This window comes from Lipotes vexillifer, unplaced genomic scaffold (assembly GCF_000442215.2).
Source record: "Lipotes vexillifer unplaced genomic scaffold, Lipotes_vexillifer_v1.1 scaffold1158, whole genome shotgun sequence".
In the NCBI taxonomy this organism is placed as follows: Eukaryota; Metazoa; Chordata; class Mammalia; order Artiodactyla; family Lipotidae; genus Lipotes; species Lipotes vexillifer.
Genome location: NW_006793745.1, coordinates 1,658,648 through 1,679,993, shown reverse-complemented (window position 1 = coordinate 1,679,993; position 21,346 = coordinate 1,658,648). Strand labels below are relative to the sequence as shown.

General features: G+C 52.6%; 1 protein-coding gene across 1 annotated transcript; it reads right to left on the bottom strand.

Annotated features, from left to right (window-relative positions):
* Positions 1-3,243: 3,243 nt before the first annotated feature.
* Positions 3,244-10,921, bottom strand: SFTPB (surfactant protein B). The gene is made up of 10 exons (XM_007466747.1): positions 10,858-10,921; positions 10,152-10,282; positions 9,448-9,519; positions 8,983-9,108; positions 8,246-8,398; positions 7,960-8,055; positions 4,769-4,952; positions 4,457-4,617; positions 3,862-3,942; positions 3,244-3,306 (listed from the first exon to the last, which is right to left on the bottom strand). Exons 1-10 carry the CDS (start codon positions 10,919-10,921, stop codon positions 3,244-3,246), a joined length of 1,131 nt encoding a protein of 376 aa, XP_007466809.1.
* Positions 10,922-21,346: the final 10,425 nt, after the last annotated feature.

The following is a 21,346-nucleotide window of genomic DNA, read 5'->3' as shown; positions in this document are numbered from 1 at the left end:
CATCTTGGGCAACTAACCACTGAACCCTCCTTCCCTTACCCCTGGGATTGATCTACACATTACCCTGTTGTGAGGAGAGCTGTTGGTGACTGTGCTGTCCTGGGCACTCCAGGTCTCCACCCAAGCGTCACTCATCTTACCTGATCTTCACCGTCTTGTGTTGGCTACACATGTCTGAATTCTCATCCTCTCAAGGTCCGTGAAAAACTGTCACAGCTTTGTCGCCAACCATGGGCTCTTGTGGGCCCACCATCTTGTCCAGAGCCCATCCTGATGGCCTCTGGGCTGTGAGGTGTGCTTGCTGTCCTGCATCATGTGGGTGGGCTCCCCCTGAGGCAGCCACCAGGCCTGTCTGCCCAGGCCCCTCCCTGAGTGTCCTCCTCAGGCTGTACCCTGGCACCTGAAGAAAGAGCCCCTCTACTGCTATGGGACACTAACCCCTCTTGGGGCTTTTCCTTCCTACCTTCCTCTGGGGTGCAGGGTGCTGGGAATGTCTCAGGGCCCCCCACCCTGAGTCTCAGCTGTAGCCACTTCTCTCCTCCCATAGATGGTTGACTCCTGACCTTCTGAGTGAAGCCTCCTCTTCCATTATGAGGAGCTCATTCCCACGCTTGCTTTTGGGATAAACCGTTAATGCCTCCCGTCCTTTCATCTTCCCAACCAAGCTTTTTTGCAAAATTTAAAACACTCTTTTCTCTCAGGGACCTTAGTCTTGTAATTGAAATAATGGCTTTCAAGACAATAGTCTGCTATAGATTTACAAAAAGATTTACTTAAAAGTTCAAATTCAGAGGCCAAGGGTTTGTGTCAATCTTCCCTACCCCAAGCGCAGGCTGTATAAAAAGCTCTTCCTGGGCTTCCCTGGTGGCGCAGTGGTTGAGAGTCTGCCTGCCGATGCAGGGGACACAGGTTCGTGCCCCGGTCCGGGAAGATCCCACATGCCGCGGAGCGGCTGGGCCTGTGAGCCATGGCCGCTGAGCCTGCGCGTCCGGAGCCTGTGCTCCGCAACGGGAGAGGCCACAACAGTGAGAGGCCCGTGTACCGCAAAAAAAAAAACAACCTCTTCCTGGTGCTTGAATGGTGGAGCCATTCAGGGTGGAGCCAAAGGGTGGGCAAATGGATTGAAAAAGTCTGTAGTTCAGGGTCAAAGTCTACATCCACTATAGCTCTCTCCTGGGATTGGTAGGGTTGTGGGTAATTTCAACTGTTTTTTGGTCTGCAATTTCTGAATTTTCTACAATAAACATGTATTTCTTTTATAATAGGAAACATCATAAAAGTTTTTTTATTAAGTGAAGGGACACTTCCAGGCATTTAGGTCTTTAATGCTAAAGGTTAATTAATTTGGTGGGTTTTTTTTTTGTATATTTTGGGTTTGGGGTACCCTAACAACCTCACTTCATCACAGTGGGTGGGCTCTTTGGGAGGGGGGAGGGTAAAGGTGGGGGCCAGCCTGGAAGCAGTTACAGGAGGGAGAGGTGACATAGGCATGTATTTCTCCATCATGAAGGAGGGTGGGGCAGGCCCCCCCCCCCCCCCCCCCCCCCCCCCCCCCCCCCCCCCCCCCCCCCCCCCCCCCCCCCCCCCCCCCCCCCCCCCCCCCCCCCCCCCCCCCCCCCCCCCCCCCCCCCCCCCCACCACCGCAGCTACCTTCAGGGTAAGGCTGCAGCTTCTGCAGCATCTTAAAGGGCAGTGTCTTTTCTTTTAGGACAAGGAGATGGCACTTTGTTAACATCCCTATGGTTGCTGCATTACATGGGAACTGATCCCCAGAGTGACCAGCCTCAAGTGAGCTTTGAGGAGATAAATCACAGCAGGAATCGAGTCACCCTGGCATTTCAAACAAAAATTGGGAGTTCAACCTTACAAAAAGCAACAACAGCTCTTAAGCAGGAAAACGTTCAAATATTGAAAATGCCCAATCACCTTCCACCAGGCTTGAGCACTGCTGTGCTCACCTTTGACCACGCCAGGGATTTCCTGATGTTTAAAGAAAGTTTAAGGATTTCACATGTCTATCTTTTCTGGTACTTTATGTTCCCATTTTTTATTCTTCTGAATCTTGAATTTTGTGAAAGTGTTAGCAGAATAATTAGAAAAGCTAGGATCTTGTGCACATGGAGATCGGAGTGAGGCAGGGCCCAGCTTTCCCCCTGCTGTCCTCTTGCAGCCAGGACTTGGAGAAGCGCTGGGGGCCCACAACGACATCCCCTCGGCCCAGCCCTGGGGAGATCTCTACGCTGTGAGAGTGAGGCGGGCTCAGGTAGTGTGTGAAGGTGGCCCCGGCCTGGAAACCCCCTCTGCAGACCCCCTCCAGAAGGTGCAGCCTTGGCTGTGCCTCACACCCAGAGTGGACGGAAGTGGCTCTGGTTTCAGGCTGTGGTTAGAGATAGAACAGACCAGGCTGCGGATTTGGGGAGCAGGCCGGGCTTCCCCCTGACCTGCAGATGGAAGAGGCTGGCCCCGGGGTGTGAGCTGCAGGAGGGCAGCGGGCTCACTCCTTTATTCACAGCTCTGGCCCTTGCCCCTAGAATGTGGCCTGGCCACAGGCACTCACTGCATTTTTTAAAAAATGAGTGAAGAAATGAATAAATGACCTTTGTGTTGGGGTCTTGCTCTGGGGAGAATTGTAAAGTTGACCAGGTTTTGCTCTCAGGGGCATTTCCCTGCCCGGAGGCACCTGGCAACAGAGGCTGCATCTGACCCACCCCTCCGTCCTAAGGTGCGACCTCTGACCGAATGACAGGGAGGGAGAGAGGGATATGTCTCAGGAGTGGGGAGACAGGTGAGGGCGGAGTTCCTGGCCTCTGAGGGGGTGTCATCTTCGGGCAGCAAAGTCTGATTTCCCCTGAGTTTCAGGAAAGGCTGGCCTTGGTCTAAACACATCCAAGACTGAAGAGTGCAGAGGGTGAGCTGTTAGGGGGAAGCCTCAGGCAGGAATGGAAGCTCCCCTGAGGGCTGGGCCAGGGCGAGGGAGCTGGGAGCTGCGCCTGGCACTGAGCGCCACAGGGATTCTGGGCAGAGGGGTGAGCAGGTTTGAGAGAGGTCCTTCTGGTGAAGGTGCTGCCAGGGCCCCTCGGAGCCTCGAGTTTCGCCTGTGAAGGGGAGGATGGAGCAGGCAGAATCAGTGGCTGTGCTTTCCTGCTTGGGGACAGAGGGGCTCCCCTCCTGATGGGAGGAGGACCTGCCCACACTCCCGTCAGCTGGGGGCCTGGACTCACCTGGCGTGGCGTTGACTTCTCATCAGAAGTGGGGTCTGTGGACACACTGGAGAGGACTGAATGGGGTCATGCACATCCCCACGGCCTGCCACAGGGACAGCATTAGGGCCTGAGGCCTTGCAACGCCCACCCGCCCCCCGCCGCCCCATTCCCAGCTCTGAGGATGTTAGGGAATCTCCTCCTGGAAGGGGCGGCTCTCACTCCACCTGCCACCTGGTGGGAGCTCTGGATGTGACCTCATGGACTCCTTGGGCCACTCCCTGAGCCACGGGCCTTCTGGGTTTAGAGCTGGAGGTAGTGGGATGCTTGCCTCAAGACTCTCACTTGGTACCCTCCCATCAAGCACGCACTGCTCAGTGAACACCCCCTGTCCCAGAATGCACATCAAACCACGCTCCTTAAAGCTGCCCTCTCCTTTCCCATACGCCTCTTTTTCATTCTTTTGTGGCTTTCTCTCGACTTCTCTGAGACTGCCTTTTCTATCGTAAAACATGAGAGGGCATGTCCCAGTTGGGGGCTTGTGCTCCTGGGGCTGCCCCGCACCCGGGGGAATGGGGCCCTTGAGGACCGTGGACCGGAGAGGGTGGGGGTCCTGGGAGCTGAGGAAAGTCCCGGGATCAGCTGGGAAGGGTGGGTGTACCTGGCAGGCGGTGTGGGCATCCCAGCCCCCGGACACTAGGGTCTGCAGCTGGGGTGCGTGCTGCTCCACGAACTGCTCACACTGAGGAAGGAGACAGACACAGGGTGGGGTGGGCCCAGGCCCAGGGCAGGGCTCTCCTGCCTGGCTGTCCAGGCCTCCCCACTTAGATGGATCACTCCAGGGCTCCCCCCGACCTTGTGTAGGTCCAGCCCTCAGTCGCCACTGAGCAGCTCCTGCTGTAAGACTGAACAGTTGGCTCTGGGACAGGACTGGGACCCTGGAGAGACGGCCAGGCCCTCTCGGGCTCCAGCCAGCCCTGGCATTACTCATCTCCTGGTAGATGACCAGGCCTCCCTGCTGGTCCATGAGGGAGGCCTGCTGGTCCTCCAGAGCCCACGCCCTTTGTCCAGAGACAGCTCCTGACCTTAGTGGGTTTTGCTGTAAGTTACAGCGCCACCACTGTTTGACCCACGTCCCGTCTGCCTGTCTGAGCTCCTTAAGAGCGGGGCAAGTATCTCAGCATATCTCTGGCTGGGAAGCCTTTCCTGGGCTCAACCCTCCACCACCGGCAGCCCCTGATGTGCCTGTCCCTCACCTTTTGCCTATCCAGCCAGGAGCCCAGGCAGGCCTGGCGCATTGCCTGTGGCATGGCCTGCTCGCTGCTCTTCCCTGCCTGGGTGGTCACACACACGCAGAGCTGGCACTCAGTGTCTTGCGGTAGCCATTCTCCTGGCAGGGACCCCAGAGCGGTGAGGGCTAGAGAGAAAAAACAGTCAAGGATGCCCTGCAGAGTATTCAGTTCCTGTCCTCACTGGCGCAGTGCAGGGGCACCTGGGAGGGAGAGGGTCGTGCAGGGTGGGGAGGGCTGAGAGTGGGCGATGGGCAGGGGCTGGGACTGCAGGCTCACCTGGGCCAGCTCCGTCCTCGCTGGAGCACTGGAGGATGAGGCTGCAGACCAGCTGGGGCAGCACGCGGTCCAGCAGTGTGTTTATTAGGTTGCCAACATAGCGCTCGGACAGGAACTGGCAGATGCCGCCCACCACCAGGGGTACCATGTGGCACACTTGGGCCACAGTCGTGGCCAACGTACCCTGGGGCGGGGGCCGAGAGAGGGCAGGGTCGGACCTTCTCTTGAAAGACCTAGTCAGTGCCCAGCACTAGCTGGGTACTTTGTAGACCTTACCTTGTTCCCTTGGAGAATTATTATGCTGTTTACAGATAAGGACCCTGAGCATTACAGACTCCAGGGGACTTGCCCAGAATCACTGAGCTGGTGCAAGAATCAGGCCATGGACCCACCTTTGACTTCAAAGAGTCTAGAATTGCTGAAATTCCAGAGTTGCCCAGAGAGGTGGGCATTGCCAAGGCCACATGGCAGCCTGGGGCAGTGGCAGAACCAGACCTGGGTCTTCTCCCTCCTGACCCGGGCGTGCTGTTCTTCCCCGCTCCTGTCTGTGCTCCAGAGCCTGCGGTTTCAGGAGTCCCTGGGGGAAGCCAGGAGTTTCCCCACCTCACCCTTGATTCCGAACACAACCTCGCAGCTGAGGGGCAAGGAGAGATGCGGCAGGCACGCTCATCCCTCCACACCCTTATTCATTCAGCCAAGAACTTGCATGCATGAAATAAGCTACAAGGACGTATTGCACATCTCAGGGAATATAGCCAATATTTTATAATAACTATAAATGGCATATAACTTTTCAAAGTTTTGTGAATCACTATATTGTACACCTGTAACGTCTAATACTGTACATCAACTACACTTCAATTAAAAATAAAAGATCCTACATGCGGCAGGCTGGCGTGGGCCCTGCTCCTGCTTGCAACAACGCTCCGCTGTCCCCTAGCGCCAGAAAGGCCGAGGAAGGAGTAGGGCAGAGGGACGTCTACTTCTCTGGGATGTGACACATTCCAAATGGCACATCTCACCAAATGTACCCATTTGCTTGCATCAGATCCCACACTCGGCCTCCCCTCCTGCTATGACGAGGTACCCCTGCTCTGTCAAAAGCTGGCCCATCTCCTTGTGCATTGGGTCCACGCTGCCCCCACCTGCACACTTTCTTCACCTCTGCATCCCCCTCTCTGTCCTGCCTCATTGCTATTCCCTCCTGCGCATTGGTCTCTTAGCATGTGAACAAGCTAAAATAGCTTCTCTCATTAAAAAGCCTCACCTCGGGACTTCCCTGGTGGCCCAGTGGCTAAGGCTCCGTGCTCCCAATGCAGGGGGCCTGAGTTCCATCTCTGGTCAGGGAACTAGATCCCACATGCTGCAACTAAGAGTTCGTATGCCACAACTAAATTTCCTGCATACCGCAACGAAGATCCTGTGTGCGGCAACGAAGATCCCGCGAGCCTCAACTAAGACCCAGAGCAGCCAAATAAATAAAAATTTTAATAAAAGAGCCTCACCCATCTCCCCTCCCCTTCCCAGAAAAAACGTCATGAAAGAGTTGTCAATACTCAGTGCTACACTTTGGTCCCCGTAACTCCTCCAAAACAGCTCTCAAGGTCACCAGCATCCCCCTGGACATGTGTTGTCAATCCCTCAGCAGCTCTGGGGCCCGATGACTGCTCCCTCCTTGCTGAAATGCTTTCTTCTCTCAGCCTCTGTGACCCTCATGCCATGGTGTCCCCACCTCCCTGGCTGTCCCTCCTCAGGTTCTTTCTCTGGTGTTTCCCTTTGCTTGGACCGGGCTTCCTTCTCCTCGACCTGGTCCACACCACGTCTCTGTACGATCCCAACCGTCCCCTTGGATTTAAATCTTGTCTGTAGCCTCGACTCTCGGACTGATGTCTCTGGACCTGGCTGGGGGATCCGGCTGCCTCTTTGTCGCCTCCTCTTGCATGTTGCACAGGAGCCTTGAACTCAGCACAGCCAGGAGAGAACTCATGAGTTTTCTGCCCAGACCTGTTTCTTCTCAAATCTACTCATCTCAGCTGGGGCCATTCCAGAGAACCCATGGCTCAAGCCAAAGTCCGTAGCGTCATTGCCGATTCCTCTCTCGTCCCCACTCCCCAGGTCCCGTCCATCGCTGAGTCCTGCAGAGCCCCCGTCCCAGGCACGTCCCCAGTCCCCCTCCTAGCTCCACCCCCGCATTTCTGCAGTCATCTCCTCACTCTCATTTTTCGCTCCCATCCGCCCAATTCATTCTTCAAACCACAGGAGCTCGATCTTGCTGAAGTGTAAATCCAGTCACGGCCTCCCCCTGCCTGAAACCCTTCCACAGCTGTGAACTGCGTTCAGAAGAAAGCCCAGCGTTCCTTCACTTGGCTCCGGTGTTTCTCCCGGGCCCGCCGACCACTCTCCCGGAGCCCACCTGAGGCAGCCACACAGCTGACCAAGCTCATTCTGCTCGAGGCCCTTTGCCCGTCGGTCCTTGTCATCCTCCAGGCCTCAGCTTAGCCATCACCTCCTCAGAGATGCCCCCTGACGACCATCCTAAACCTCTTCCCCCATCACTGTCCCTCCCCTCATCTCTTTTAATTCTCTGCTCTGAACTAACCACTACCTGAAAGAAATCTCTCCCACCACAGGGCAAACTCAGGAGGGTGGGGACGCCCTCATCTGGAAGGGCCGACAGGGCGGGGCGTCTCCTCACTTGGGCCCCATTTCAGGGCAGGGCCATTGGGTGATGGTCACTACAGGTCTGGAAGACCCCAGGTTTGGGGCAGGCAGGGATGGAGTGTCCATCTGCGGAAATTCTCCTTTTGTAAAATGAAAGAACCTTTCCTACAAAGACGACTGAGATTCTTTTCTGTACTTTGACACCTGGCATAGTACCTGGCACACAGTCGGGGCCTCACAGTGGTTTTACTTCTGTTTTTTTCTCCCCCGTGGCTTGAGGGAGCTTAGTTTCCCGGACCAGGGATTGAACCTGGGTCACGGCAGTGAAAGTGCCGAGTCCTAACCACCGGACCGCCAAGGAATCCCCCACAGTCGTTGAACGGGCTCTAGGCCTGGTACCTACCAGGCCCAGCCTGAGTGCCAGGGTCCCTTGGGTGGGGACAATGCAGCCAGCTGGCCCCTGGTGGGCGTATGAGGAGGGGTGGGGGGAAGCGGAGGTGTGGGTGGCCTCGTGGCCCTGGACGCCTCACCTTGGGAATCTTAGCTTGGATCCGCTTGATCACAGTCCTGCAGAACCAGCAGGAGGGAAGGGGGATGGGAATGGGGAACTGCTGCTCGGAGAGATCCTGGGGGAGAGAAGCACGCTGGAGGCAAGCTGGACAGAAGGCTCCTCCGGGCTCGCCTCCCCTTCCGTGTCCCCACCTCCTGGTCGTGCTGTAGGCCCTGCCTGGAGCTGCTGGTCCCCTTCCCAACGCTGCCCCTCCCAGTGATCCAGGGCCTCGGCCATGGCCCTCGCTCTCTGGATCTCCATCTCACCTGTGTCTGCGGCCCGGGCCTCCCCTGGAGGGCCCCAGGCAGCACGGAGAGGACCAGCTTGTCCTGCAGGGGGCCTGATGGCTCTGGCTCCTGCCCTGGCTCTGGATGTCTGCATTTGCACAGGCCCAGGTGCTCGCAGATGGCCTTCAGGTTCTAGGGCACGACGCAGGGTGAGAAGGTGATTGGGACGGGGGAGGGGACCCCACTTCCCCTCCGTCTGGCTCAAGGACCCAGGCACCAGGTAACTGCCTTTAGGCCTGGAATGGGGGAAGCAGGTCGGTTTGGGGCTGTGGTTTAGGACTCTGTCGGGGTGGGAGAGGAGACCAAAGGCAGAGAGGGGGTCAAGTGGGGACTTTGGGGCACGTGTCTGGGAATGTGTGTGAACGAGAGTGAGCGTGGATGTTTGTGAGAATGAGTGAGTGTGAGTACGTGAGAGTGCGTTTGTCGTGTGAGCGTGTAGACGGCGTAGGTGTCGCGTGAGACTGTGTGCAGTGAGTGTGTGACCCAGTGTTTGTGCGAAGGGTGTGAGGGTGTGTGCCGGTGCCTGAGCGCGTGCAGGCCCACCGTGTACAGCTGAGTGGGAGGCGCTGTCACCTGGGTACAGGCCGAGGAGCACCGAGTTTCTTGCACCCCGTGTGGGCAGGGGGTGGGCTGCCACGTGCCGGGGTAGCTCAGGGACAGGGAGGGCGTGAAGGCCGTGCAGGAGGCAGGGTGGAGGCGAGGCAGGAGGGCCTCACCATCTGGCTCTGGAAGTGGTGGATGACCAGTGGGAAGTAGGTGTCCAGCATGCGGTGGCACTGGGGCCCCAGCAGCTTCAGCGGGAAGACATCGCACTCGTGCTCCAGGAATTCCCGTATCGTGTCCTGGGAGGCAGGCGGGAGAGGGGACCGTCAGCCTGGCCTCTCTGAGGTCTGCCCCGCCTGAGCCCCTGGACATGGGGCCATCGCCCACCCCAATGGTCACCTTCACCCAGGGTCCTGGAGTTGGGAGGGTGCTAATGAGCCGCATACTTGGGCACAGGCGTGGCTGCTCCCCTCAGGAAAGACCATCTCTGGCTGTGCTACTGAGCTCACTTCCAGAGCCCTCTCCTGGCCAGGAGGCACCTGGGATCATCCCAGAGCTGGAGATGGCTCCTTTATGGGGCTAACCTCTTCCCTTTCTCTTAATCCCCAAGCTTCAGTCCAGGGTCTGGGCCTCATTACCTGGGAAATGACCTCCTTGGCCATCTTGGTGAGAAAGTGGGTGATGTCCTCACATTCTTGGCACAGGTCAACCTGAGGAGAGGGCCCCAATTTGGGGCACATGAGTGGAGGCCATGCTCCCAGCTCAGGTGGCTGAGGCTGATAGGGTGCTCCAAGACACAGGCAACTGCCCACGATCCCATCCCATCCCATCCATCCCATCCCATCCCATCAATCCCATCCCTTCCCCCCCCAACCCATCCCATCCCTTCTCCCCCAACCCCTCCCATCCCATCAATCCCATCCCTTCCCCCCAACCCATCCCATCCTTTCCCCCCCAACCCATCCCATCCCATCCCATCCCATCCCAACCCATCCCATCAATCCCATCCCTTCCCCCCAACCCATCCCATCCTTTCCCCCCCAACCCATCCCATCCCATCCCATCCCATCCCAACCCATCCCATCAATCCCATCCCTTCCCCCCAACCCATCCCATCCTTTCCCCCCCAACCCATCCCATCCCATCCCATCCCATCCCAACCCATCCCATCAATCCCATCCCTTCCCCCCAACCCATCCCATCCTTTCCCCCCCAACCCATCCCATCCCATCCCATCCCATCCCCTCCCATCCCCTACAGGTGCTCCAATCCCATCCAGAGCCTACCCAGGACCCTCTATCCCAAGACCTTTGGTCTCGGTACATCCTTGGGTGGTACTCACAGCTTCCACATGTCCCCAGACTTCCTGCAGGCAGTGCCCTAGGGCTCTGCACTGCAATGCTTGCTCCAGGCTTTGGCACCAGAACTTGGGGCCCTGGGCGCAGGCCGGGGATGAGGTGGTCCCGACAGCTGCTGTTTGGGGCCAGAGCAACCTTGGGATCCAAGCCACACCTGGCACCCTGGCCTCACCCAACCTCCAAACCCAATTTTACTGGGACGCATGACTGTTAAACATGCTGGAGTCGGACGGCTCTGTGTTCTACCTGCTATAGTGCCTGCCAGCTGTGTGACCTTGGACAAGCCCTGGAGTTTCTCTGAGTCAAAACTCCTTCATCGGGCTTCCCTGGTGGCACAGTGGTTGAGAGTCCGCCTGCCGATGCAGGGGACGCGGGTTCGTGCCCCGGTCCGGGAGGATCCCACATGCCGCGGAGCAGCTGGGCCCGTGAGCCATGGCCACTGAGCCTGCGCGTCCGGAGCCTGTGCTCCGCAACGGGAGAGGCCACAACAGTGAGAGGCCCGCGTACCGCAAAACAAAACAAAACAAAACAAAAAAAACCCCTCATCTTTAAAACTAGGACAAGGTACAGACTGAGGATAATGCGTGGGACAGAGCCAGGGCTCAGTAAGTGGTGGAGGAGGTCGCGATGCCCCCTCCACACCTGGCCCCGGGGTGACGAGTAGGGTGAGGAGAGGCTGGGGAGACTCACCAGTGCCTGGCCCACAGAGCGCAGGCAGCAGGAACAGCCACGGCAGCAGGTGCGACTTGGCCATGGCTTCTCCACAGTCTGGACACCCTGCCTGGAGTGGGGCCCTTATAGCTGGGGGCTGGGGCGTGGGAACAGAGCCCTGTGGGAGCAGCCGTGACCTCAGTGTTTGCCTTTGCCCTGGAGGGCCCTTCAGGTGCTTTGCTTTGATCCCCTCTCGTCCCAGCAGTGACACTCCTGCCAGCCCCCACCCCACCCTGGCTCCTGCCTGATGTCCTGCTCTCCTGGGAACCCCTGCACAGCCACATCCTATCCCCCATGGGCCTGGACTCCCTCCAACCAGGGGGCTCTTGAGCCTTCACATCTGGTCCCATCTCTCTGGGTTATGGAAGGGAAACTGAGGCAGGACCGGGGCAGCCAAGGTGACTCCCCCAGCTCCCGTCTCTCCCCCAGGCCTCTCAGCCCTCCTCTGCTCTGGAGCAATTGCTCTTAAGAGCTTCCTGCCTGCCTCTTGACCCAGGGCAAGCACCGGAGGGGCAGACTGGGAACCGTCCAAGGCCACCTACCCCGCACCCCCTCCCCTTATCCTTTCCTCCAGAAAAGTCCTCTGGTTCTGTGAGAACATGGCTGGCATTAGTCAGAAGAGCATTTACATGAACCAAAGAAAAAAAGCCTTAGTGCCTGGGCCAGGAGTCTGGGCCAAGGAGCACAGCTTGTTCAGGAGGAATAAACCTCTGCAGCTGCCAGGTCAGGCCCCGCTGAGGCAGCGCACACCCAAGGACAAGCTCACCACCCCCAAGGGGCAGATGCGAGGGGCGAGAGCAGGGAGTCGGGCGTTGGCTTATGGCCACCAGCGTGGCTGAGTGCTGGGGTGCCCTCTCCAGCGGAAGCTCACGGGTGCGGGCAGGGCGGGAATCAGCACCGATGGACTCAGGATGGCCCAGTGACTCCCTCAAGGTCACTCAAGGACTCGGGCAGTTTCTGTTGGCCTCAAGCCCTGGCTGGTATGACCAAGAGTGTGGCGTGTAAACGTGTGACAAAGATGGGGACCCCATGACTTGTATTCCGCCCAAGAAGGTGGGACAGGAGGTGCTTGTAGTTTAGTGAGTGTTAAACAAAGGAGCCACACAGGGCACACTCAGGGCAGCCCGAGCTGCAGGGGGCGGGGTCTGCGGATGGCTGCCTCTGGCGGTGTCGGTCAGGGTGTCTAACTGCTGTCACGGGGGCTTCCCATGGCCCCTGCTTCCTTCTCACAGCACAGAGCAGGCTGGTTCAGGAGGTGAGGCTCTGGTCCACGCAGTCACTCAGGAGCCCAGGCCCCTCTTCTGTCCCCCAGGGCTCAGGGTCCTCCCCTGGATCCTCTGCATCTGGCCAGCAGGGCACAGAGAGAAAGAAGGGGAGATAGGGAGGGGAGAGTTGGGGGTCAGGCCCGGGAGTGGCCTTCATTTCTGCCTCCAGTTCATGGGCCAGGATTCCATCACACTGTCCCACTTAACCGCGGGAGGGCTGGGGGACGTCATGTGCCCGTGTGCCCAGGGGAAAGCAACATGGAGTTGGACACATGGCATTGTCTCAGATCCACCACACTGAACACAAAACTGTGTGTTCTGTGGGGTTTTCTGGATAGTGGGTCCATGGCTCCTATAAAATCCTCAAAGAGGGGTCAGTGTCTCCACACCCTTGAGGGCTGCCATCCACAGGGGAAAAAATAAAGAAAACACAAAAAGCCAGTCATTGACCAAGCTGCCCTGGCCTGGGGCAGGGGTGAGGACGTCTGCCTCATAGTCCCTGGGATGGGTCCCTGGTTCCTCTTGTTCTGACGCCAGTGGCACCATATTCTCTGATTAAAATTTGGCTCCTTAGTGAGGTGGGAGAAAGATGGACAGGCAGTTTGGGGTGAGTAGATGCAAACTATTACATATAGGATGGATAAACAACAAGGTCCTACTGTATAGAATAGGGAGCTATATTCAATATCCTGGGATAAACGATAAGGGAAAAAATATAAAAAGAATGTATATATGTGTATAACTGAGTCACTTTACTGTACAGCAGAAATTTACAAAACAAAAAACGGAAAAGAAAGACAATAAACTTTGGCTCTTCTCATGGGGCGTGGCTACAGAGAGAGCCTGCACGGATCTGCTGTACAGCCAGCTGTCCTCCTGACCCATCTATTTCCCACTGTAAATGAATGAAGAATCATCCTGAGGAAAAGAAAAAAGAAACATTCTGTTAGCCATTCCAAGATCTGAGAGTTCATTAACCTGAGTTTGTCAGTAAGAGATGGCTCCCCTCCTGGCGTGTGGACAATTTGACATTTCTGAGGGCCAGTTCCTTGTGACCAAGCTACACACTTCATGCTTCCTGCCTAGTACCGTGCCCACAGCCCACCACAGTCTACACTGCATAAGCCTACTCTTGCCTGTCCCCAGCCACCCTGTCTAGAAAGTGGGATAAATGTCCATCATAGTAAATAACCTAGGCACGTGTCCCTGAGGTACTGCAGGACCAGAATGCTCTGCATACAACTGGAAATGGTTAGGGACAGGGAAACAAATAAATTGACCATGTTGACCATTTCCTCCATCCGATGATGCAGTGAGCTTGACCCTGCTATGTTCCCATTGCAAATCTGAGGAATGTTGCAATAGAGAGTAGGTAATCACTGGGCTTTTCCTGTGAGTTGAATAAACACTTGAAATTCCAACCCCCTTCCCTTTTCATCCAGGTGACCTAATTTGTCAAGTGAACTCAGGTTTACTGTGTTCTGATCAGAAGTTGCCAGATGGTGGATGGTTAGGGCTAGCAAATTTTATAAACTTCTTTCCTTTTTTGGTTAAGAATCTCAGGAAGTTCATTACCCAGCGGTAGAAGGGTCACATTTGGCCTTTGGATCCCAAATGTGGTAGGGAAATGGGGAATTCTTTCTTCCTTAGCATGAGCTGGTGTATCAGCCAGATTCACTGATGGCAAGCAACAGAAACTGACTCAGGCTAAAGTAAGAGAAGGGAAGTGATTAGATGTCCATGGATGCCTCAGGGTGGAAGGGAATACCTAGAACAGAGCTTGGACAGGAGCCAGGCAGCTCAGAGGGTCTTGGAAGCAGGGATGGCACTTCAGTCTGGCCCAGGTGCAGTCACTGGGATGAATGAACTTCCACCATTCCTCTGTCTTTTTGTCTCTTGCTTCAAAGCCAGATTCCTAGGAAAGCAAGTTCAACTGGCCAAGCTTAGATCAGACGCTTGCCTTTGGTTGTTCTAAGATGGTAAGAGGGAAGTCTGGCACCAGGAGACTTGGGTGACTCTTTTGGCTTGTGAAGTGGAGGGTGGATTCCTGTACACAGTAGCTGTCAGATTATTCCCCAAAGGAAATTAGAGTGATTATTAGGAAGAAGGAAGAGATGCTGTGTGGCCAGTGTCAAACATCCAACCCAGCTTGTAATGATGGTAAGTACTGTCTCTGAGGTATCTCAGAATATGAGGACATTTCTCTGATGGGAATCAGGAACTGTGGATTCCTGGTTCTAGGGGCTTGCCTGACCCAAAGTAAGATGTGCTTTCCCATATATTCAGGCTGAGAACCTTGGCGTTTACTCAACAGGCTTCCAGAGTACTGCCTGTGGGCACAGGCCAGGGGCCCAGACAGGCATGGGTTTCATTCAGATGAAGTTGATCTTGGCTGCCACTTTGCCTCTTTGGTTTCCTTATCTGACATGGGACCAAAAAAACTTGCAAGACTGTTCTGTTAAGATAACTCATGTGTGTGCCTAGCATGGTGTGAGCTGTGCTGAGAGGTTGGGAGAGTTACCTGGAAGGTGCTGGGGAGCCAGTGAAACATTTTAGGCAGAGGATGAGGTGATCAGAATTGCAGTTGTCCATAGTTAATGAGATAATTCTTCTCTGCAGGCTGTACCCCAGGGAGAAGTTGGAGTCATCAACTTGCCTTGCTGCAGACTCAGCCCCTGTTCCAGCAGTTGGGCAGCTGCCCCATCCCTGCAACCCAGAGCCTGGAGGTGGGCTCCTATCCTGAGGCACAAGACTCATCCCACACGCCTGCCTTATGTTTCTGTTTTAGATGCTACAATCCCTCCTTAGTGTCCTGCTGAGGACCAGAGAATCACTGTATCCTCAGAATCATTGTTGAATGCCCCTCCCCTACTGCCCAGGTCATTCCCACCCAAGGAGATTTTTGGGGGGAGTGGGGATGGTGCTCTGGGAGCACCTATAGGTGCTCTTAAAAATCACAGGACCCAGGCACTGCAGGCTGCATGCTAACGGGCAGAGACCTAGGGTGGGGAGGGGCATGGGTCCCAGGCCAGTGGGACCCCAGCGCCTCTGTGCAGCCCCAGGTGAGGGGACCAGGTAGGAGTACGGGCTGGTCCAGAGATTTAAGGTTCAGTCAGCTACTTTGAAGGTGGACCTGAAGCAGCCCAATGTAGTATTGAGGGGTTGTATCCCAAATTTTTGAGGATGAAGACACTTTACCTTCAAATCATTTTTATGGAGACCAACATGGTAAAATTTGAACCTTAAGTTATACTGATTGAGAAAGTTAATGACGATCATTAATATATATTAATATAATAATATATACATATAATGCTATTATTAATAATATGAATAATTAAGAAAGTTACTATGTTCAATGACACCTTTAAATACATTTATAATTTGTTCACAACAGCATGTGCATCTTTGGAAAATGTTCCATGTGTGGGTTGACTTTACCGGTCTATTTCTGGCTGTCCACCTTTTGGAAGGAATGTCTTTCCAAGGTGCTGGGTGCCCTCAGTGGCCTTTTGACCTCCATCCCCACCGACCTAATCTGATTGGACCAAGGAGATGTCCATAGGGGTGGAGCCTAGCCCATGGCCTGGTGCACAGAGATGCGCTGGGCCAGTCAGAGGCCTCGATGTAGAATTAGAACTAACACACCAGGAGGGAGGAGGCTGCTGAAAGCTACAGTCTTGGGCAGCTCTAATGGCTGCAAACAGGGGGACCAGAAAGCATAATGAAGCCGTTCATGGTTTCTCTTCATTTTATTTTCATTTTGAAAATAAAATAACAATATTTGTGGCAATAAAAATAAAAGCTAAGTTTTTTTGAGCATTTTCTTTATGCCCAGCTCAGTTCTAAGTACTTTGTAGTATAACCTCACACAGTCCTCATGAAAACTCCCAAGCCGTACGGAATTTCCAGATGGGGAAATGAAAGTTCAGAAAGGGTAAATAACTTGGTCAAGGCCTACGCCTAGGAGGTGGCAGATCTGGGATTAGAGCCCAGGCCACCTCTTGCCCTCTCCTGCCACTCCAGTAAGCAGGACTGGTAGCCCTAGGGCGGTGAAGGGAGACAGTGACTCTGTGTAGCCACTTTGATTTCCTGAGGCAATGTCTTTTTAAAAAAAAAAAAATTATTTATTTTTGGCTGCATTGGGTCTTCGTTGTTGTGCGCGGGCTTTCTCTAGTTGCGGTGAGCAGGGGCTACTCTTCGTTGCGGTGCGTGGGCTTCTCTCTGCGGTGGCTTCTCTCGTTGCGGAGCATCGTTTCTAGAGCATGTGGGCTTCAGTAGTTGTGTCGCGTGGGCTCAGTAGTTGTGGTGCACGGGCTTTGTTACTCCAAGGCATGTAGGATCTTCCCAGACCAGGGCTGGAACCCGTGTGCCCTGCATTGGCAGGAGGATTCTTAACCACTGCGCCACCAGGGAAGTCCCCTGAGTCAATGTCTTGATCTGTGGTTGGATCGCCACAGGATTCCCCCGTGGGGCCCCATCCTCTTCCTTCAACTCTTCTTTAACCATGTCGACTGGGTCTCTGTTTCTTGCCTCAGAGGGAGACTCTAACGTGTAAGCCGAGGGAGTGAGGGTGCACACGAGGATTCACGTCCCTTTATAAGTCTCTGAGGACCCTAGAGTATGAAGGGGCAGGGCCCTGAGAACCTGCTCCAGCTCCTTGCTGGGACCTTCAATAAGTCTGGTCCAGCTTGCTCTCCACCCCCAGTCTCAGAACATCATCCCTGAGTGAGACTGGGGGACCTGAGCTGTGCCCACCTAGGGGGAGCAGATGCCCTGTGGGCTGAGCAGGGTTTGGGCGGACTTGCTTGAATTCCTTTCCCAGACTTGCTTAGATGTGGGCTTTTTTTCTTTTTCTTTTCTTTTTAAAGTTGTGGTTCGTATGAGTATATATATATATATATATATATATATATATATATATTTATTTATTTATTTATTTTTATATATATATATATATATATATATATATATATATATATATATTTTTTTATTTATTTATTTTTATTTATTTATTTTTTTTTTTGCGGTACGCGGGCCTCTCACTGTTGTGGCCTCTCCAGTTGCGGAGCACAGGCTCCGGACGCGCAGGCTCAGCGGCCATGGCTCACGGGCCCAGCCGCTCCGTGGCATGTGGGATCTTCCCGGACCGGGGCACGAACCCGTATCCCCTGCATAGGCAGGCGGACTCTCAACCACTGCGCCACCAGGGAAGCCCTCGTATGAATATATTAATCCTGAAGTTGCTTCCTGTCTCCAGCAGTCTTGGGTGATCTGCTATGATGACACTATTAGCTAGACGCATTAGGAACCCACTCAAAGGCGAAGGCACAAGTGCTGCCACCTACTGGAAGAAAATTAATAGTTTCATCACAACTCTGAAAAAATTTTGCGCAAGCCTCGAAGCTCCCAACCTCTTTCTTATTTTACGCATATTAACTCTAACTATTCTGGGTCAACTTTTCATAAAAACAATTAGATTCCAATAGAAAAATTTCTTCTATTTCCTAATAAATAGCTAATAAAAATGTGTGCTGTTTTTCCAGGATTTCCTATGTGCTGAGCACTTTACATGCATTATCTCTGTTATTCTCACCCCAATCCTATGAGCTAGATATTGTTATTATCTCTGTTTTATATATAAGGAAGTTGAGATTTGGAAACACTAAATGACTGCTTGCTTCCAGAGTCCACCCAATTAAACACTGGGCTGTCTTGCCTCACCTTTAACAGTAACAGTGTAGTACCAGCCTTTCATTATTTGACTAAAATCACGCAAACTTAAAGGCATCACAAAACCTGAAAATATTTCAAGTGTATTCCATGATTAAGAAAATAAGTAAATATATTATAGATAGTGAGAACCAGGTCTTCTACTGTTGAAAGAGGAGTAACAAAAATGGAAAGGGGGAGGGTTAGAATGCACCCTGTGTTGTTGGATTGGAATCAGGGGAATTGGTGTGAACTCATGCTTTTCCACACATAGATGGTTAGATATGGAAATAGAAATAGATGTAGGTGTATATGTATGTGTGTGTGCATACAGACATATATTCCCTACGTTTGTCCTCTGGAAGGGACTAACAATAATGATACCCCAGTAGCTATGCATATACTGGCCTCTAGATCTTGGTCTCCAAGTACCATTCACTAATGAGAAGAAAAAAAATTCAGGGCTCCTTGAAGAAATGGCTGATTCTAGGGCTGGAGCAGGGAAAGTATAAATGAACTTGGAAGATTTTGCTGTGCTAGAAAAAGTGCTCAGAAATGATGAGGCTATTACTGAAGGACATAGGGGCCACATTGAAGGGGCTTCCAATGGCCAAATCAGAGACAATTTTAGTAACAAAATAATGATAGTAATATATTATAACTCCTAGAATAAAGCAAATATCCATGACTCCACATCGATATAAATAATTGCATAAATAAATAAATGAACAAGAAGAGAAAGCTCTTCCTTACAAAAGAATTCCAATGAATAAATGCAGAAGGAATGATGGAAATAGGAAATCACCATTCGGCTAACAACACAGTAATTGTTGCAGGCAAGAATCATTGATGAATAGACCCACAGACATAGAAAACAAACTTATGATTACTGAAGGGGAAGGGGGGGAGGGATAATTTAGGAGCATGGGATTAACATGTACACACTACTATATATAAAATAGATAACCAACAAGGACCTACTGTGTGGCATAGGAAACTATATTCAATATTTTGTAATAACCTATAAGGGAAAAGAAGCTGAAAAAGAATATATATATATATATATATACATACATATATATATTCACTGTGCTGTACACCTAAGACTAACACAACATTGTAAATCAACTATGCTTCAATAAAAAATTAAAAAATAAATATAACAAAGACTCATTGATGAATGTTAAAATTAGTGGGGGAGAGTATGATGAGAAACCAGACTTAGGTCCATAGTCTCAAGATATGTCCCCACAAAATACTTATAAATTACAAAGGGAAAAATAATGACTTTATGGTGTAGAAAACTGACAGGCACTTTAACTTGCCAGATGACTGAGGTTGGCATCACCAGGGGTGGGATGAGTTAACACAGAGTTGCTTCCTGAGGTCATCCATGGAAAACAGCACAGCATCTTCTGCAGCATTCCCATCTGCGTCTGGTTGTGAGGAAACCTCAGAATGACCCTCGTTGACAGATATCTTACAGAATGAAAAGCCTGTACCCTTTAAAACTGTTAATGTTGTGAAACAGATCTTCCAAAGTGTTATGATCAGGAAAGACAAAGCTTGAGGGAACTGTTCCAGACTGGAGGACAGGAAGGGGACATGACCACTCAGTGCTGTGTGTGAGGCTGCACTGGATCCTGGGTAGAAGGAGAACCCCAGCGGGGCAATTGACAAAGTTGGAATAACGTCTGGAGATAAGTTAGTAGTGTTGTATCAGTGTTCATATCCTGGTCTTGATAATTATGCTGAAGTTACAGAAGATGTTAACATTTGGGAAAGCCAGGTGAAGCGGACTCAGAAATTTTTTTCTACTATTTTTGCAATGTTTCTTACGTCTAAAATTATTTCAAAATGAAAAATAAAAAAATTAAAAGCAAGCTTGTAATGAAATATACGTAGGTAAAAAATGCGTTTAAAAAGGCATTACAGGGCTTCCCTGGTGGCGCAGTGGTTGAGAGTCCGCCTGCCGATGCGGGGGACACGGGTTCGTACCCTGGTCTGGGAAGATCCCACATGCCGCGGAGCGGCTGGGCCCGTGAGCCATGGCCGCTGAGCCTGCGCGTCCGGAGCCTGTGCTCCGCAACGGGAGAGGCCACAACAGTGAGAGGCCCGCGGTAAAGGCATTACACAAACTATTATAAATAGAATGAATAAACAGCAAGCTCCTACTCTAGAGCACAGGGAACTATATTCACTGTCCTGTGATAAACCATAATGGAAAAGAATATAAAAAACTGTATATATGTGTATGACTGAATCGCTTTTCTGAACAGCAGAAATTAACACACCATTATAAATCAACTAGACTGCAGTTAAAAAAAAAAGGGTATTACAAAATGTATCAGGTTTCTGATTATCCAAAATTTGAAACCTCCCCCAGGCCAGAGCCCAAACTCTTTGGTCTTCGGTCTCTTCACCTGTCAGAGAAAAACCTCTACGTTTATCACAACACAGAAGTAGAAAGAAGGGAAGTATTTGGGCACATTTTGAGCAAGACACACGTAAATGTTCCTTAGAGGTTTTAGTTGAATTGTAGAGCACACGTCAGACTGACCAAATCCTCTCTTCCAGTTTTGGAATGTTCTGACTGCAGCTTCTGGCTTATGTTCCTATGTTTCACAGACATCCCCAGAGCTGCACGCGGCAGGATCTTAGTACCCCAAGCAGGGATCGAACCCGTGCCGTCTGCAGTGGAATCGTGGAGTCTTACCCACAGGACCGCCAGAGAGGTCTCCCAGGACTTACATTTCTTGCTTTTACAATACTGGCCCTTGGGTGACACACGTAAGGGGGCTAAAGCAAAGAGATCATATCTGCTGAGGCTTAAAATAATAATAATCATGATGATAGCTAAGCGATCACATGCCAGGCAGTGGTCCAAATGCTTTAATGATTAAACCAACCCTGGGAGGAAGGCTCTATTGCTATACACACTTTAGGGAGAGGGTGACGGACTTGACCAGGGTCCTTTTCTCTTTCATGCACAGCTAGTAGCTGGTGGAGCCAGGATCTGAACCCAGGCAGAGCGCCTCCAGAGCCCACATGCTGATGCGTTAGAAGCGGGTGCAGGGCTGAATGCAAGGTAACTGGGCGTTAACCCCCAACCCCTTTTGGCTTTGATAGAACTCCTTCTCACTGAGTCTCAGAACAGAACGGAATCAGTGATGGTAAAGCCCCAGCAAGGCCTCTGGGAGGTCGTCCTGGACCCGCTCTCATTTCCCAGGGCTGTGGATGTGCCTGCAAAGGGCTGGTGCGTGGACTTCCCCATGACACCAACTCTTGTATTATTAGCCGTTTACCCGGCCACTTAGCACTTTCTCCTGTTAAGTACCACAGTCGGGATGCTTGGACGTTCTGATTCATGGGGGTTCCTGATACTCCCCCTTCTTGTCAAAGTCCTTTCTGATACTTGGGTTGCCTGAGACTGTTCCTGCTGCTGAGTGAAGCCCAAGTGCTGACCCCTGAGGTGGGACAAGCATCCCTTC